The 16,139-nt window shown below is 40.5% G+C and overlaps 1 protein-coding gene across 1 annotated transcript in view; it reads right to left on the bottom strand.

Annotated features, from left to right (window-relative positions):
* Positions 1-16,139, bottom strand: part of EIF2AK3 (eukaryotic translation initiation factor 2 alpha kinase 3) — a 62,312-nt gene that overhangs the window by 26,872 nt on the left and 19,301 nt on the right. Inside the window, exons 3-5 of the mRNA XM_054029939.1 lie at positions 7,227-7,421; positions 4,393-4,523; positions 237-471 (exon numbers count right to left, since the gene is read on the bottom strand). Of these exons, the coding sequence (XP_053885914.1) occupies positions 237-471; positions 4,393-4,523; positions 7,227-7,421 (561 nt within the window). The remainder of the gene's footprint in view (positions 1-236; positions 472-4,392; positions 4,524-7,226; positions 7,422-16,139) is intronic.

The following is a 16,139-nucleotide window of genomic DNA, read 5'->3' as shown; positions in this document are numbered from 1 at the left end:
TAACTTGATAGATTTAACAGAGATTTGTTCTAAATAACTCTTATGCTTGAAAATCCCTGGTTCAATTCGTAGCCGCTCAATAGCTCAAAATATAAAACTTCAATACAAAATACTACAGGGAGATACATTTTTTTCCACCTCAGCAGATGTGCATTAAATCAAAATGCATGACATTCTTCTGTAATTCTGTAAAACTTCAATTTCCATAACATTTAATTCTTTCCCATGTCCAGTACCTGGTATTCCCATTCCAGATGTCCTCCCTGCTTATTAAAAGCCATAACCTTCCAGTCAGCTACTGAAACCTTTATCACTGTATCCTTCATCACAGCCTCCTGCTCCTCCACATCCGAAATGATTTTAGACTCTTCTTTGTTTATACTTGATTTAAAATTGCTCTCAATAAATCCCACGCTAGTTTCGACATCTGGGACATAACGCAGTTCAAAATGGCCAACACTAAAATTCCACCTTAAAATGAAAAAGAAAAAGGGTTTCTAGAAAAGAGGTTTAAAAGGAAACCCCAACCACCCATCTTAGAAATCTGTAAATGAAACTTGATATGACATGTCACTAGCATTTCTGCAGTAAATTCAGTGATAGTCCACTGAACTAAACTGCACCTCTAGAGCGAGTGTTAAAACACACTTAACTGTGCTATTTCCAGAATGCAAGACACAAAACAAGTGTACAGTTTTTTTCCACCAAAAAGGATTATGAGTTGAGAAGTTGAAGTAATTAAAGAGATATTAAAGTTTGATGGGGAAGGGAGGAAGGGGAGGCAAGCATTAAGGACTATATCAGTCAGTTAAATACCAGTGTAGCTGTTTACCCAGGAAGACCTTATCAGAGAATAGCAACAAATACATTAGAATTTAAGAACTTTACAGTACTTTAAAATAAGCTCTTTAGGCATATAGCAGCTTTTCTTAAATATCAAGCAATTTACAACTTGTGAAATTTTATGCTAGTTGTAGAGATGGGATTCTGGGGACAAAGCAAACGACGACTGCAATTTGTTGATAAAGGACATCAGTGTAACTAGAACTGATCATCCCCTAATCTAACCTATCTAGAAAGAAGGTGGATTTTTTGTAGACAGACTATATCAGCAATGTGGGTCAGGATAGTACTGTATCCTAGATGCCAGAGATCCATTAGCTTTATGGTACAAATAAACAAAGGCAGAAATATTGAGAACTATTAACGTGAATAGAAAGACTGTGCAGAACAATGCTAGAACTGTCAAGACACTCATAGTTTTGACAGCAGTTCACACTGAATGACAAAGGGGCAAAATACTTATTCATAAGTAACAATGGGTTTGGGTGCCCAAAGATATATAGGACCATATTGTAAACTTACCAGACCCCAGAGACTGCCAATTTAAAATGTATATTTTTATATATAAAATATGTTCAACTTTTATCTTTTTCTACTGAAATTTATAAAATAAAAGCTACTATTCAGGACCAAAATCAAAGCGACCATATAAACACTCCCTACAATGTTGCCAGGGAAAGAACTGCTTTTGATCTCTCACTATGTTTTTTAACCATATGAAATAGGTGCCTATAGAAGTTTTTTTAAGTTTAAATATAGAAAGTGTAGGTGAGGAGGGCAGACAGCCATTTTTGACTTGATTCTGATCAATGGGGAGGAATTGGTAGAGAATCCGAAGGTGAAAATGATCAAGAAGTGATAGATTTCATTATTCCAAGGAAAGGAAGGAGAGAAAGTGGCAGAATAAGGACACTGGACTTTAAAAAAGCAGACTTGAACAAAGAACTGGTAAATAAGGTCCGACAGGAAGGAAACCTAAGGGAAAGAGTTCAGGAGAACTCAGTTTCTGAAAGCAACAGTATTAGAGGCACAACTACAAAACTATACTGAGGTGAAGGAAAGATAGGAAGAATAGTAATAGGCCAAGATAGCTCCATCAGGAACTCTTTAATGACCTGAAAAATCAAAGAATCCTACAAAATGTGAAAATATGGACCAATTGCTCCGAGGAGTGCAAAGAATAGCACAAGTAGGGACAAATTCAGAAAGGCTAAGGCACAAAATTACATCTAGCAAGGGACATAAAAGGTAACAAGAGGGTGAATAAATATATTTGGAGCAAGAGAAAGATGAAGGAAAGTGTAGGTTCTCTACTTAATGAGGAAGAAAAGCTAATAAATGACGACATCAAGAAGGCTTAATGCCTGTTGGCTTCATTCTTCACTAAAAATGTTAATTGTGACCAGATGCTTAAAACAATTAATATTAATAAAAAGGGAGAAGGAACACAAGCCAAAATAGGGAAAGAACAAGTTAAAAAAATATTTAGTTAAGTTAGATGTACTCAAGAAGATGGGGCCTGATGAAAGTCATTCTAGGGCAATGGTTTGCAAACTGTGGGTCGCAACCCAGTACTGGGTCGTGGAATGTAAGGCACTGGGTCGCAGTGGCTCTGGTCAGCACTGCTGACCGGGCCGTTAAAAGTCCCGTCGGCGGTGCTGCCCGGCTAAGGCAGGCTAGTCCTTACCGGTTCTGACATAGTGCTGCACCCAGGAAGCGGCCAGCAGCAGGTCCAGCTCCTAGGCAAGGGGGCCACAGGGTTCTGTGCGCTGCCCCCACTTCAAGTACCGGCTCCGCACTCCCACTGGCCGGGAACTGGCCAATGGGAGCTGGGAAATGTGGTGCCTGCGGGCGAGAGCCATGCTGAGCCACTTGCGCGCCTCCACCTAGGAGCCGGACATGCTGCTGGCCGCTTCTGTGGAGCAGCGCGGTCTGCAGTACCAGGACAGGCAGGAAGCCTGCCTTAGCACCTCCACTGCACCGCTGACCGGAGCTGCCTGAGATAAGCCTGCACCCCAATCCCCTGCCCCAGACCAGAGCCCCAGACCTGAGGCCCCCCCAAACCCCTCACCCCCAGCCCTACCCCAGAGCCGGCACCCCCAGCCCAGAGCCCTGACTCCCTCCTGCACCCCAAGTCTCTGCTTCAGCTCTGAGCCCCCTCCTGCACCCCAAACCCCTCATCCCCTGCACTCCAACCACCTGCCCCAGCCCTGAGCCCCTCCCACACCCCAATCTCCTCACCCCCAGCTCCGCTGGGTGCACAACTAGTTGAAATACCATTCTCAAAAAGTTACTGATGGTTCACTTTTCAACTGGGAGGGCATATCAAGTGGGGTCCTGCACTATTCAGTATTTCATTAATAACGTGGATAATGAAGTAGAGAGTCTGCTTATAAAATCTGTAGATAACATCAAACTGGGAGGGGTTGCAAGCACTTTGGAGGACAAGATTAAAATTCAGCGGGATCCTGACAAATTGGTGAACTGATCTGAATTCAACAAGATGATATTCAATAGAAGCCACATGCAAAGTACTTCACTTAGGAAGTTAAAAATCTATGATTCTAGGATATATGATCCCATATAAAATAAGTGCATGGGTATGGCTGCATTAAGAATTACTGTGCACTATTCTGGTCTCCATGGCTTTGTAAGTAATACAGAGAAGCTGTAATAGGCTGTAAGTGATCAGCCAAAATAAAGGGATTTGAGAATAGGGTTTAAAGGACTAAAGAAATAAGTGTTTTTATTTTTAAAAGAGTTATGTTGAAAATGACAAGTGTAAACATTGAGTATAAAACTATACAAAAGGTTATTAAGGTAAAGAGGTGGGGAAAAGAACATTGAAAAATAGCAATAAAACCAGGAGCAACTTGCTTAAGTTGGAAAAGGACACATTTCAATTTGTATACTCGGAAATACTTGTAATAGTTAGGATGAGCAGAGTGGTAGTGTTTCCATAGTTTGGCATCTTTGGAAAACTCATTAGACGTAGTCAAGTCTAAGGAAAAGTCATTCCCATTTGATATAGGAAGGGTAGACTAAATGTCCAGGTATCTTCTTACTTCATCTATGACACAACTGGAGACAGAGCCCTGGTCTACGGACCTACTCACTGTGGTGTCTTCACTACGGTGAGTCGACTACTGCCGCTCCCCAGTCAACTCTGCCTGTGCCTCTCACGGTGGTGGAGTACAGGAGTCGACGGGAGAGCGCTCGGGGGTCAATTTATCGCGTCTAGGCTAGAGGCGATAAATCGACCCCTGCTGGATCGATTGCTAACTGCCAATCCGGCGGGTAGTGTCGACATACCCTGAGGTTAGAGAGATTTCCTCAAAAAGTTAGAAAGCACCGGGTAAGAATCCAAATAACAGAAGTCTGGCAGGTCTCTAGTGGGAAAGCTAAAACCCCAGAAATTCCCAATTCAATAGGGGTAAAAGAATATCAAATCCTGAAGCAATAAGAATTAAAAGACGTGTTTGTTGCCACTCACTACTGTCACACTGTCTTAAGAACAGCTCTAAGACCACAAACTGTACTCATACATACTTCTCATTGCCACTACGTGGCCCGACAGCACGGACTGTTTTCTGGGTTCGATGCAGGAGAAGAATATCTTCTTGTTCTGTTTCATCATCATCCCAGCGGCGACAGCCTATAGCTGAGCATATGTACTTCACCTAAGGGAGAAGAAAAGAAATTCACATAAGCTTGGAACATCAACATGAATGCAAACTAGGTAGCTCAGTGATGACATTCAAAGTCAACAAATCTTTGGAGAATTTTTCGGCTCCTTACGAGCAAAATGATTTAGAGACATAGGCCAACATTTAAAAAACTAGTAGTCATTTTGGGGTTCTTAATTTTTGGGTGGCCAATCTGATTCAACCTGAGACACCTTAAAAAGGCCTTTATTTTCAGGTGATGGGTACTCAGAGAGCTGCGATTTTCAGAAAGTGCTAATAAGTCTCTGACTGGGGACCTAAGAATCACTAGTCACTTTTGGAAATCTTGGTTTTAAATTCTTAGCAAATTCTTATGCGACTTATACAGAAGTCACAACTCCACCACGATCAATACTTCTCCATTTCTCCCATCATATGCTGACAAATAGAAAGATTCAGAAAACCGCTTCCATAAGACTCCCAAAGCCCAATTCTGATGTCACACTACTTTCACAATGTAGCTCCAATGACTTCAAACCAGCTACTCCCGATTTATACCAGTGTAACGGATCAAGTGTTGAGACAACAGTTTTCTTGTCTACAGAATAGATAACACTCTTTCAGTGCTGCCTAGTCAGCCTGGAGAGTGATTAAGAGTATCACAATCTACCTGCTGCAGTAGGGCACTGACTTTAGCATTCCTAATCCTAGGGGAGCTAGACTGGAAATAATTTTCCCAATTCAGGTCTTCCAAGTGGGCAATTTTAATTTAGGAAGGTGGGTGGCAATCTCCCCTCTAGGAAGCCTTAATCCCTTCGTCAGTACCATCCTGCAAAATGCTATACAGTAACTCCTCACTTAACATTGTAGTTATGTTTCTGAAAAATGCGACTTTAAGTGAAATGATGTTAAGCAAATCCAATTTCCCCATAAGAATCAGTGTAAAGGGGGGGGGGGGAGGGTGTTAGGTTCCAGGGCAGCTTCCCCTACTCTGCAAGCACCAGGGGCAGGGGGCTCAACCCTCAGCCTGCCCACTCCACTCTTTCCCCCCAACCCCCTCCCCCCTTGACCCGCCTCCCCTTTACTTCGCACTGCGTCCTGGCTCCTCCCCACCCTTCTAAATGCTGCAAGCCAGCTGATTGCTGGGTTCCGGAGGCAGGGGAGGGAGGGGAGAGACGCACCGAGTCCTCGCTCCTCCCCTCTCCCTTCTGCCCGGGGCAATCAGTTGGCTTGCGGCATTTGGGAGGCAGGGGGAGCTAGCACGCGGAGTCCTCGCTCCTCTCCCCTCCCTCCTAAACGCCACAAGCCAGCTGATTGCCGTGGGCAGGATGGGGGGGGGGAGGGGAAGACGCTGATCTGCGGGGTCTGCCGGCGGGCGGGAGGGTAGGGAGGCTGCCAGCTGTGAAGAAAGCAGGCAGCCAAACAACATAAGAGTGGAGCATTGCACAACGTTAAAGGAGTATGTTCCCCAATTGATCAGCAACGTAACAACGAAATAACGTTAAGTGGAACGACTTTAAGTGAGGAGTTACTGTAAGTCACTAACTCTGTGGCCAAAGAAGGCTGGGCACTCTTCCCTGTTCAGAGCAACTCTGCTTCTCTGAATTCTAGCCAGAAGTCGAAGAAGAAACCCAAAAAGCTCTTTTCCCCCTCCCCTGCCCCCCGAGAAGGATGCAAACATCATCTGCAGCATATACAGTGCAACTGTCAACCAGAGATTCAAAGGGAACCCATGCACTCCTCTACTGTGCAGTCCCAGGTCTTCAACATCACTATCTTTAGCGACTGCTGTATACCATTCCCCGAAGGTGTACTACATTCCAGTCTGCTGCACTAAAGCACCTGGTTGATTTAAAGAGAGCTGGCCAATAAAAAAAAAAAAAAAAAAAACTAGTTTATTGAGAAATTTTCACAAAATGTAGAAGGTTCAGTTCAAAATAGAACCACTATTTTTTTCAATTCTCCATCCAGCTTTTTCACCCCACAAGAAAAACACTCTCAAGATTGATTTTAGCAAAAATTTGGTTTTTGCTAAGCAAACTTTAGACAATCATTTGACCAGTATTCAATCAACATTTTGAAGACATAGAAAGGCACACTTTTTTTTTCATAAAAAACAAAATATTTCAACAATGTGGACAATTTGTGAATTTTTTAAAAGTTGCTTTTTGATAAATAAAATAAAATATCTTCTGTAGGCAGTTAGTGGGTAGTTCTACTAGTTATCTTATATGACTTTAGAAAGTGTAAATAATAGTTCTTATAACAAGTACTAAAATAAACTTGCCATAAATAAGCGCAGGTCTACCCAGATATTATATCTCTCTCTCTCTCTCACACACACACACACACACACACACCCACCCACCCCTACCCTTTTCAGCTTGCTCTAAATTGTTTGGTTTTTTTGATTACAGAATAGAAAACCTAAATTGAAATTCATGTACCATCTAATTCTTTCTTGAAAATTTGGGAGGCTGAATGACAGAATACCCATCAAGGATAAGTTTATTCCAAACCCAGACACCAGCAGGACTTGTTGACCAACGAAGTTGCAAAGCTAATCAAATCTTGTGTGAGTCACGCAGTTTTACACTAGAATTAGATCTCAAGTTCTAAACCCTCCTGCCCCCGCTCCCCTCCCCCATTCCATTTTTAGAAACAGTTCTCAAAAATACATACACAAACACACCAACTTCCCCATTGTCAAATGTTTACCTTTCCCGAGTATGAGCTCAGCCCATATGTGGTCAGGGACTTTCCCCCAACCAAAACCACGTCATCTCCAAATTTGTAGGACGACTCTAGCAGCGATTCAACTGTGAAAGGAACAGCTTCCATGCTCTCTCGATCACGATCCCACTGGAAAAGATCTCCATCCAAGGAAGGAATGATCATCTTATTCCCAAATACCTAAAAGCATTAAATAAAACTGAGTACACAACAACACACACATAATGCCATAGAGCCAGAAACGTTTTTCTCAGAATCAAGTATGGTGTTAGATGACAGCATACCTTAATTTTTTCCCAACTATCAGAAAGGCAAACTGTCAGAAATAAAGTTAACTGAGTGTTTGTGTGTACATTTAGACCAAAACCAAAAACTATTAAACTTCCCCTGTTCAATTTCTAAAAGGGAAAAAAAATGGGTTAGTGCTTTGTGCCAGGTTTTAAGGGATTGCTAAATTTATAATAAAGTTCAGTCAGCTGATGGGATAGCATTCATCTACTTTGTGTAAAATATATGATACTAATGGAAAACAATGATGATATTTCTATAGGAGGGTGAACAGCCATTACTACATGCATTTTGTGATGCTTTCAAAAGAGAGTTGTTATATTATATTATAAATATCACATTGCCTTTGCCCTCTGCTCTTTTAAGAGCCCATTGGCTGATACTTATGAACCCTACCTTTCCTTGCAGTATGGTTAGGAGACAATCCCATGAAAGGGAAAATTGTGAAGCAATATGGGAACCCTCTCTAATTTACACCATTGTGCCTTCATATTTATTGAGCTCCAGAAAGTACATTAACCCTGCTGGGCCTTAACAATGCTGTGACTGGTGTACAGGATAAATTCAGAGTTTGGGTTTTATTTCTGAATTTCTTGCTTCCTACACCTGTAGGTCTAACCCCTCCCCCCGAAAACACACACCACCATCACACACAAAACATTGTACAACTAAATTTTAAGTATTTCATTTCCAACATACAGCAGGTCAAATAATCATTAAAGGAGGAGAGAATTCAGTTTCCAGTACATTCAGATTTTCATGGAGATCATAGGTCGGAAGTATGACTCACTGTCAATGAGTACCTGGGGACTGATTAACAATCTTAACATCCTGATAGATCTCAACTAATTCTATGGAGCTGCAATGGCTCTGCTGTGCCAAGAATAGCTGGAAACTAATCTTCAAATTCTTAACTCTTCAGTATGTGGATTAACATGACAAACCTTAATGCTATTTCAGAACCATTGTCTCTTTTGTCAATGCCCAACAACATAATCTCATTGAATTCACATACTATGAAGTGCAAGTGCAAGGAAAACATCTGGCATACTAGATTAGTGATCTTCCAACAGAGCCAAAGACGACCCATACTTTACATTTCATATTTCCAAGTAGATAAAAAAATTTACAGAACCAATCTAACAAAATACTTTTCATGGCTTCTTATACACTGTAAAGCTGCAAAAAACAAACCCAATATATTTAAATATCACTCCTTTGCAGGTCACTCTTAAGGGATTTGTCCAAGGCTATAATGCAATTTAGTTACAGAGCCAAGGACAGAGCCTGAAGTCCTACCTCCCTAGCCTTGCCACTAGACAGACATCTAAGACAACTTCTACAATAGAAAATTTGTGCAGAATCTTCCACTTATGCTACCACCAGTTCAGCTGAAGACAAGACTTTGGTGGTTTCTAGCATTTACTATATATCAATTAAACCTGCAAGCTAAAGTTACTAGGTATAAACAAAGCCTTATCAAAATTAAAAATATGAATAAAAATCAACTCAGCAATAATAAACTGATCTTATTCTCAGTAGAAATGAAATAGCAAGATGCCAGCCAACATTTTATATGGTCTCACTGTGCTTTAATGATTTTCTTCATTTATATCTGGGTCCATAGTTCAAATTCTAGCATGACCAGAACTTATGAAATTTAACCAAAGTGAAATTCACAGTAGGTTTTCCCATTCATAACCAGCACAGCAATTAAGTGCTCACACTGATAAAGCAAGTCCTAAACAAAAAATACCCCATTTGAGAGTTTAGGTCTTTAGAACTGAGCAAACCAGAGAAGCTTTACTTTGTGTCTCAACTCCCAGTATCTAAAAAGAAACTCCAGCTAGGAAAATAATATTTAAAAAAAAAGCAGAGCTTTGCTCAAACCTAGACACAGCAGTTCATGACATCTTTCCTTTGCATAGTTATTTACTAAAAACATTTAATTGGCAGAGTATCAGAGGGGTAGCCGTGTTAGTCTGAATCTGTAAAAAGCAACAGAGGGTCCTGTGGCACCTTTAAGACTAACAGAAGTATTGGGAGCATAAGCTTTCGTGGGTAAGAACCTCTTGCATCTGAAGAAGTGAGGTTCTTACCCACGAAAGCTTATGCTCCCAATACTTCTGTTAGTCTTAAAGGTGCCACAGGACCCTCTGTTGCTTTTTAATTGGCAGAGGTAATTAAAATAAAGTCCTGCTAGTGTATGAGGTACACTACAAAGCAGAGTAAGATATGTTTCCAAATTCAAGAATTTACAATATAAAACAGGAAAGACAAAAATGGGATATCCAGTCAGGTATGGAGGAGCAAGATGCATGAAAAATGTTGCATTTTGATTTACTGCTTGTATATAATTAAAAAACCCTATACGGTAACTAAGGAAAACAAGTACTTACACAATACAGATCTATAGCAACATGTGGTTAAGTAAAGTAATGAGAGAATTAACAGTTTGAAAGTTGCTATTTAAAATCATTAAAGAAGATTGCTCTTATGAAATACAGACTAGGACTTTGCAAGGTATCTTTCTCAAAATAAGACTAACAGATGATCACATGCTTTCAGGCGTCAAAGTTGCATCTTGAACAGAATTTGAACCAATTTTAAAAGTTAGATTTTTGCGCAATATAGAGGAGTTAAGAATTACAACACATATGCTATGAAACAGAAGTTTGTTCATTGATATTTATAACGCGGTAATTTTTTGGTGAAGGATTCGAAACTATTATGTGATGGCATAAAGCTTTTCAAATGTACAGTTTATAAGAATGGAGTGAATCAAGTGGTCCATCACTACTTGAAAATTTATGGACATTCTACTTTCACCCATCCAACTAATTACAGCACTGAAGAGTTCTCGTGGGTTGGTGTTACTCTGTTTTGCACATGCAGACTTGAATACTAAGGCATTTAAACCACTTTCTCCCAAAATGTGCAAGTCTAAGGACATTGATAAAGAGCAGGTCTGAGACGGTTAGGTCTAGTCAGCAGGTGCCTGAAAAAAAAAATAAAAATCAGTTGACCAGACTGCGGCGCCATTATGTTGGTGAGCTCTTACTCATGCACTTACAGTCAATGGGACTACTCACATGAGTAAGTGCTCAACTGAGTAACAGCACGTTTGTCCTTCTGTATATTTACATTGGTATGAAACAGTTCATGGAATAAGAAATATGAAGACTGAATGACAGATACTATTATGTTGCAAGTTCTCCTTTTTAATCAGTTCTTCAACAGAACTAATGCTGAAATAGCTTCTGTACTGTCATTTCAACTAGCTTCAGAGACCAAAACAGATTTATTATATTACACCATCTGTTTAACAGAGGTAAATCTGAATATAGAAGGACACTTTTGTCTTTTGTTTGGTTTTTTCAGTGCATCTATACTCCGCAGTTCTGAAGCAGGTTTGAAAGAAATCTTCTGAATTTCTCTCAGTTTATAATACCTTCAGTTTAGGTATATATAAAAAAATAGAGAGGGAGAAAGAAAATGTAAGCCATCTTACTTGCAAGGTCTCTACAAAGATAGAGAATTAGTACCAGAATTCATAAGTTATTTCAACTGTTACCCCGTATATCTGAGGAAGCAGAAAGGGACCAATTTCTTGAGAGCAACAAAAATCAGCATCGGCATGCAACTCAGGTAAAGAAATGACATCACCCTCTATCTCAAAAGCATTACCTCACCTCCTAATCCAAGGAGTGAGTCACACGGGCAGTCAGCTGCAAATCTCTTGGCACAGCAAATGTAGGTTACCATGATGCACTTATGCATTCCTCTGATCAGTCAATGTAAATAGCTATTTGTTCAGCTTCACTGGTCAGCAATATGGCACATAATTGTTAAGTGGCGTGTCTTTCAGAAGTAACACTTTAAATACACACTCTAGAGTTCAAATGAGAGTTTTTAAGTTGAAATTCATACATTGGCTGGCAGTATCATACCAAGCAGCCAATTGGAATCAGTCTCTGCACAATCACCAAGCAGGCTGGTGAGGTAATGCAATTTCTAAAAGCCTTAACAAAAGCAAAAAGGCATAACAACAAGAAATGGCACATGCTACCAGGGAATTCATTGTCTAGACTGTTGACTGGAAAGGAGGGCATCGCATGTGAGATTACAGTACAGGTCGGGACAGGAAAGGGGTAAAGCTACAATTTAATTTTAGAAGGGGCTCAAATGAACAGGTATAAAAGGAATCTAAAGTGTTAAAGCTTCCATAAGTTATTTAATAGAAACAATATTGCTACGTTTCATTCTATGACCAAAGTCTTGTTGTAGAAAGCAATTATCATGACATGTTCATGTTCAAACACTAGAGCTGGGTGAAATCTGGTGTCAAAACACTGTCAACTTTTCCTGTTTCAGAGTTGCTGAGCTTCCATATGATAGCAAAAATATGGAAGACATTTGAAGTAAAAAGTCATTAGGATAATTTTAACAATTGTACACCAATTTTTTTAATGTATATTTTTTTTATTTTCAAGCGTATTTTGTTGTGGTCAGTAACAATTCCTCGGGGGACCACTTCCAGCTCCTGATTGGCTGAGCTTAACCCCCATGGTCAATAATGTTAAAAATGTTGAATGATTCTCTATGGCTGTTAGAGAGACATGGTGAAGGAGGTAAAATCTTTCATTGGACCAACTTCTGCTGGTGAACGAGACAAGGACCAGGTCTACACTACAGACTTATATTGGCATAATTATGTCGCTCAAGGGTGTGAAAAATCCACACCTGAGTGATGTAGTTATATGGCCCTAACCCCCAGTGCACACAGCACTATGTCAGCAGGAGAGCTTACTTGTACAGTGTCTTAGATTGTTATATTCCCCATGTTATCTAGGAAGTCTCCCCTTTCCTGTCAGAAGCAGGTTTTGTCATACAAGTTCCTTAGCATCATAGGAGTCTTCATTATACAGGTTTTCCATCATAAATGCCTTCATAACCCCCAAAATAAGTTATAATCAATTCCCAGTATTTCTCAAGAAATTGACGCAAAAGCAGCAATGCGAAATGGACATGCTTCTTAATACAGCACACGTAGATGTACAAGCATCTGCGGAAGCCACTAAAAAGCTGGCTTACACTTTACGATCTTAATGCTGGTATAAAGTACCAACATACGTACTGGATCATCTTTCAGCCCAACTCCTGCCAGAGAAACAGACTATCTGGTCATTCCTCAATTTCAAGTTGGTTTGGGGCAGGTGCAGGGACTTAAGTTGTAGTACCTAAATGTGTAGTTCTTCTCTGTCAAAACACGCTGTAGTTCTTTTCAGAAATGTTTGTTTCCTCTCTGTTTGGAGCCATTAATGTCTATTTCCATCATCCACCCTCCAGTATAGGAGGGAGCAGTGTCCCAAATTTTTTTTATTTTAAACTGTTATTTATAAAGTATCCTTGAGCGATGTATGTTTTAGAAAGAAAAAGAAAATAGGTAGGAGCCAGTTCTGATGACCCAGATTTTTACTTTGCAAACAGCCCTGCAAAATAAGAATCATAATCAATCAGGCAACAATATAACCAGAACGCTTAACATTTCTGTGCTCCCAAATTCAGATCTGCTTGTGAAATCAGTAGAACAAAACACTGAGGTAGGGAGATTTTGGTTTTATAGACTGGCTTCTTTTGTGCCAAAGAAAGGTGGTTGATTGGCTGCTTCTGTTTTTCCTCTTAGCCAGATTGTGTTTTTAATTATGTCAATAATGCTTAGAGCCTAACACAGGCATTCTTATGTTTATGGGCTGAAAGCGAAATAAACGGTAAGTGTGCAAAAACCAAGCTGATTCGTTGTGTTTTGAGTGTCTGAACTCCAGCTAGGACTGAGACTACTGTTCTAATTTCAGAGCATTCATAATGCTAATAAAGGATATTTAACAATAAACAGGATGGTGAGAGTTGGTCAAATTTAGTATCTGTAAAACCTGACATCCCTTCACATGCAAGGTGAAGCATAGGGTCCGTCATATACAGTGTCTCATAATTTGTGTACCAACTAAGGCTAGAAGTCCATAAACTGAGGACAAACATCCTTCCCTCAAAAAAAATTGAAACATTCCTATACAGAGTTTATTGGATTCAGCCTCCCAGTAGGAGTTGTGGGGGCAAATAATTTTAAGAGAACTTGACAAATTTGAGTGCAGTTGTATGACAGGGTTGCCTGGGATGGTAGGGTAGGGTTTGGTAGCCCTGGGGCTCACCTCCAGATTATGCCTTATGAGTTTTAAGAACATATTTCAGGGTCCTCTCCCGCAATGTATTTTTTGGTGTGGGGGGAAGGAGTTTGGTCTCCTTTCTCTGATGCTTCAGAGATGGCCATGGCTGGAGATGGGACACTAAACAGGGTGGGCCCATATTCTGTGGTGGCACTGAGCAGTCTCTCTCAGGTGCTTGGCTGGTTGGATCTTGCTCATATATTCAGGATCTAACTGATCCTGATATGCAGGGTCAGGAAGGAATTTCCCCCCAGATCAAATTAGTAATGACTGGGGACAGGTTTCACCTTCCTCTGCAGCATAGGGTGCAGGCCACCTACCAGGATTAGCTGGATATATATCACTTGCTCATTTCCCTGCCATCACAGGGTCCTTGAGCACTGGTGCAAATTGGTCTCTCCTATTCTCTGCCTATGGGAGATAGTAGTATGTCCTGGGGACAGTAATAATTTTGATTGTTGGGTTTAGGGTTCAGGTGCTGGGTGGTGTTAGTGGCCTGTGACATACAGCAAGTAAGACCGGATGATCTGGCCTTAAACTCTATGACTAATCATTAAAGTGGAAAGACTAGCTGACTCCACTTCTTAAGTTATGTATTTTGATGTAGGAATACGATACACTTCTGCCTTGTCCTTAGTGACAAAAAATGACTGATTCTGAAGCATAGTAACCTATGATCCAATTCTCCAAGGCTGTATCACCAATTACTCTACTACCTACAGTGACAGTACACTAAGAGCTATCCTTTGCCCAACATATGAAACAAAATGGAACCTTGATTATCCAAAATGAAACTTAGTTGGACAGAGATCAGATAATATGGATAAGGACCAACTTAAGACAACTCTTTAAATGCTCACTCAGAGAGCTTAAACAGTAGTTCTACCCCCAAAAAAGGTTTATAAAAAAAATAGCATTATGGGTTTCTATATTCAAGATCCATTGGTTTCCATAACTAGTTTGGAAGGAGAGAGGGTCCCCACCCAACTGTTAACCCCAAAACCAGACTCCGGGTTTTTAACTATCTTGCTCAGTTTTCTGTTTTTTTCCGTGCATCACCAGTAAGAGATTCCACAGTCCAAACTACTCTACATTATACCCATAGAACCCAACTTTCTCCAGATTACTCTCTCAGTGACACTTGGGCAAACCCAATGGCTTTCTCCCTCCTCTAAGCCCAACTTCTCAGTTTCAGTAGTCTTAGGCATGATCTCTAACCATACCATGTAAACAGAAGTCAGAAAAAGGCACAAGTTCAAATTGTCAGGGATGTCACCTCTACATAAATATGACCCCTCCATTAGCTTTCATGCCCCTGCCCTCCCATACTTGGAAACATGAGTTTATGTAGGGATATTAAAGAAGGTACTAACAGTGATTCCCCCCAAGTGACAGTGACCCCCTCATAATTTGTCCCCCACACTTTAAAATCCAACAGTTTCACCAAGTACAAAAATCTCTTGGGTCTTCTGTTAAAACTTGTAAGCTACTGTCTGTAGAAACTATTGATTATAGCTATCCTGTGAAAGATACTTTGTTACTATGTAAAACTTACAAACAAGTTAATTGACTTTGTTCTTGAAGTAATTGATATAAGCCCTTAAGTGACTTTCACTTCATTCAACAGCTCCTAGGACAGACCCCCACCCTCTGTGATTAAAGGGCCGGGAATCTCAAGTGAATTAGCACACAACTTGAAAGTGGTGGAGACAGTAAATTAAAATATGGTTAAAATATGGAATGTATGCTGATGAAGGCCTGATATACATGAATGGTTAGGGAGGTGCCAGCCTAGAAAGGGAGTATCCATTGGCCGAGGAATGCGTCGAGTAGGACCACCAGACATCCTGAGGGTAAACTGGGATCCACCCCATTACCTGGAAGGATGAGAAACACAAACTTTGGACAGTGTGGAGCCACCAGGAATGTGCCATCTGCTGATTGAGTCAGCAACAGCAGGATGCAACAGCTCCCATAGACTAACATAGGAATTAAATCCTATAAGAATGGACTCTCAAGACTGAGGACTTTGAGTCTCTGGTTCTGCTGCCAACCTCCAGGAGCATCAGGTGCATCTGACACAGACTCGGCTCCATCCTCATGACCAAGATACCTGGCCAGTAACTTGGCATGAGCAACTTCTAGGCTGGTAACTATAACACCTATACAGAACTTAAATGAATGAGTGTGTGAATGAGATATAAGAAATAAGTAGTCAAACATTGTTTACTTTTATCTTTTGCTTTATCAGTATATTTACAATAAATGTGGCATCTTTGCCTTATCCCTCTTAATAAGATCCTGCTGGTTTTTATTCTATTGGTATAACGTTTATAGACGGAGGTCATTGTTTCTTTCCATCACCACCTTATGCATCAATTGTTAA

Source organism: Malaclemys terrapin, chromosome 5, assembly GCF_027887155.1.
Source record: "Malaclemys terrapin pileata isolate rMalTer1 chromosome 5, rMalTer1.hap1, whole genome shotgun sequence".
Taxonomy (NCBI): Eukaryota; Metazoa; Chordata; order Testudines; family Emydidae; genus Malaclemys; species Malaclemys terrapin.
Note: the sequence above shows the minus strand (reverse complement) of the source record. Positions and strands in the feature narration are given on the sequence as shown.